Source organism: Olea europaea, unplaced genomic scaffold, assembly GCF_002742605.1.
Source record: "Olea europaea var. sylvestris unplaced genomic scaffold, O_europaea_v1 scaffold19029, whole genome shotgun sequence".
Classification (NCBI taxonomy): domain Eukaryota; kingdom Viridiplantae; phylum Streptophyta; class Magnoliopsida; order Lamiales; family Oleaceae; genus Olea; species Olea europaea.
Genome location: NW_019236838.1, coordinates 1 through 2,066, shown reverse-complemented (window position 1 = coordinate 2,066; position 2,066 = coordinate 1). Strand labels below are relative to the sequence as shown.

Here is a 2,066-nt window from a genome sequence, read left to right as displayed (position 1 = left end):
CGTACTCGGGAGGCAAAGAGTTGATGATAAATTGTACCAGAAAGTTCTCATCCAGAGTCATCCCAATAGTCTTAAGTCTTGCTGCAATGTTACTCATTTCAGTAATATGCTCATGCATGGTACGAGAACCATCAAATTCCACCAGTGTGCCAGCAAGTGATTTGTCAGCTATTTGGGAACGTTCTTCCACAAACTTCATATATTTCTTAGCATTCTCAGTTTTAGGGATAGTAGACTTGATATTCTTTGCTAAGGTCATCCGCATAAACATTAAGCTTAATCTGTTTGACCTTTCCCAAACTTTATGGACAGATCTTTCATCAGCACTGCTCTCATCAGTAAGATCAGCAGGTTTCTCAACTTGAAATGCCAAGTCCAAGTCCAAAACACCTAAGTTGAACTGAACTTGTTCGCACCAGTCAGAGAAATTGAGCCCATTGAATAGTGGTACAGATGAAGCATGCGAATGCAGAGAAATGGGAACAGATACTGTAAAATATAAAATGCTCTAACATTAATACTTTGAGTTTTAATTTCAGATTCATATAACAATAAATGTATAGCGTAATTCTCCTTTGAGTGATATTACGTTATACCATCTTAATAAATATAATGATGCTAATTTAATTTCACTTAATTCGTAATTAAACATACTCTAATCAAACATGTATGATATCTTTGAATATACAAAACACATCCGACCAAGTAAATCAATTAACCACGATCATATTCAAGATTAATAAAATTAACTAATCAACCTTTGGGCGATCCATAATAATTTTATAATCTTTGAACGTCAATATACTCTTGACACCAATAATAAAGCCATTTTCATTTACAAGCATCAAACTATCAAGAGTAATTGATAAATAAATTATGTAATTTAGTGTTCGAAATACCATAATGTTTGGCCACTTTGATGACTAACAAACAATATTAATCAAACATTAATTACATAAATAAAACATTTATCACTTAATGCTTTTGGTTAGTATCCAGTTTATTTACACATTTACATGCATTTGATTTGCCACGAAACAGATGATAAATTAGTTAATGACAGGCAGTCATTAATTTATACGTATATTTGGCCAATATAGTTTTAATAGCGAATATGGCTATTAACTTACACTAGTTACTACGGTAAATTAGGCATCCAATAGATGCCATTTGAAATCGCGAACGTTTGTCTTTTAGCAATTACCGTACACAAATATAAGCATACTTCTGCCATTTTCCTAACAAATCTAAAACCATAGACGGGATGTTTGACCAAGTGCTAATTATTACACCCTTTTATCCACATGTCAAAGTCTTAACAAATTCCCCAAAAAAATTCCCCAAATTATATACAGATTCAACGACTGGACATAGTTTATGATTCTGAAACCAAGAAATCAATCTTTCCTTTAACCAATCATAATACAACACATATGACAGAGGCCATACCAAAGTCTTCAGAACCATTAGTTTACATGACACAAGGTACTTCGCTTTTCATCAATTAATTTTGGTGCAGTCAAAATCAATGATGCATTCATTATTTCAACAGCGATCAAAATAAAAAATAAAAAATAAAAAAAAAAATCGCATCCGAGAATGAAATATATTTTCTAATTTTACAGATTTATTAATAGATCAATACGTAAAATTAATGATCGATAAATGAAAAATATTAATCTTTAAAGGAAAATCAAGAATTCTATAACTTGGGCTCTGATACCACATGTAAGACATTAAACCCTAATACCAAGATCTTTAGAATTCATGATTTACACACATGAATTTAATTGATCAAGAAACATACCTTGATCCATGGCAATAATTGAGAATTTTAGATCTGCAAAATAATAAACTGTTAAATTAAAGAAACCGTTCTCTCACTTTTCCTCTCTTTTATTGAATAAATTAATTGATGGGTTTCATTCACATTTATAGGCAGAGAAAGGCAGTCTTCTATGTGTCATAAAACTCTCCACTTTTCATCAAAGTAGACAATTATAAAACTACCACTTCTCAATTGGGCCAATAAGATTTTAGTAATATTAACCACATTTAATTAATTA

The 2,066-nt window shown here is 31.0% G+C and overlaps 1 protein-coding gene across 1 annotated transcript; it reads right to left on the bottom strand.

Annotated features, from left to right (window-relative positions):
- Nucleotides 1-37: 37 nt before the first annotated feature.
- LOC111378934 lies at nt 38-489 on the bottom strand (the record flags this gene model as incomplete). Its single annotated transcript, XM_023002226.1, has 1 exon — nt 38-489. A coding segment is annotated over one exon (452 nt), but the record flags the coding sequence as incomplete, so codon positions are not given.
- Nucleotides 490-2,066: the final 1,577 nt, after the last annotated feature.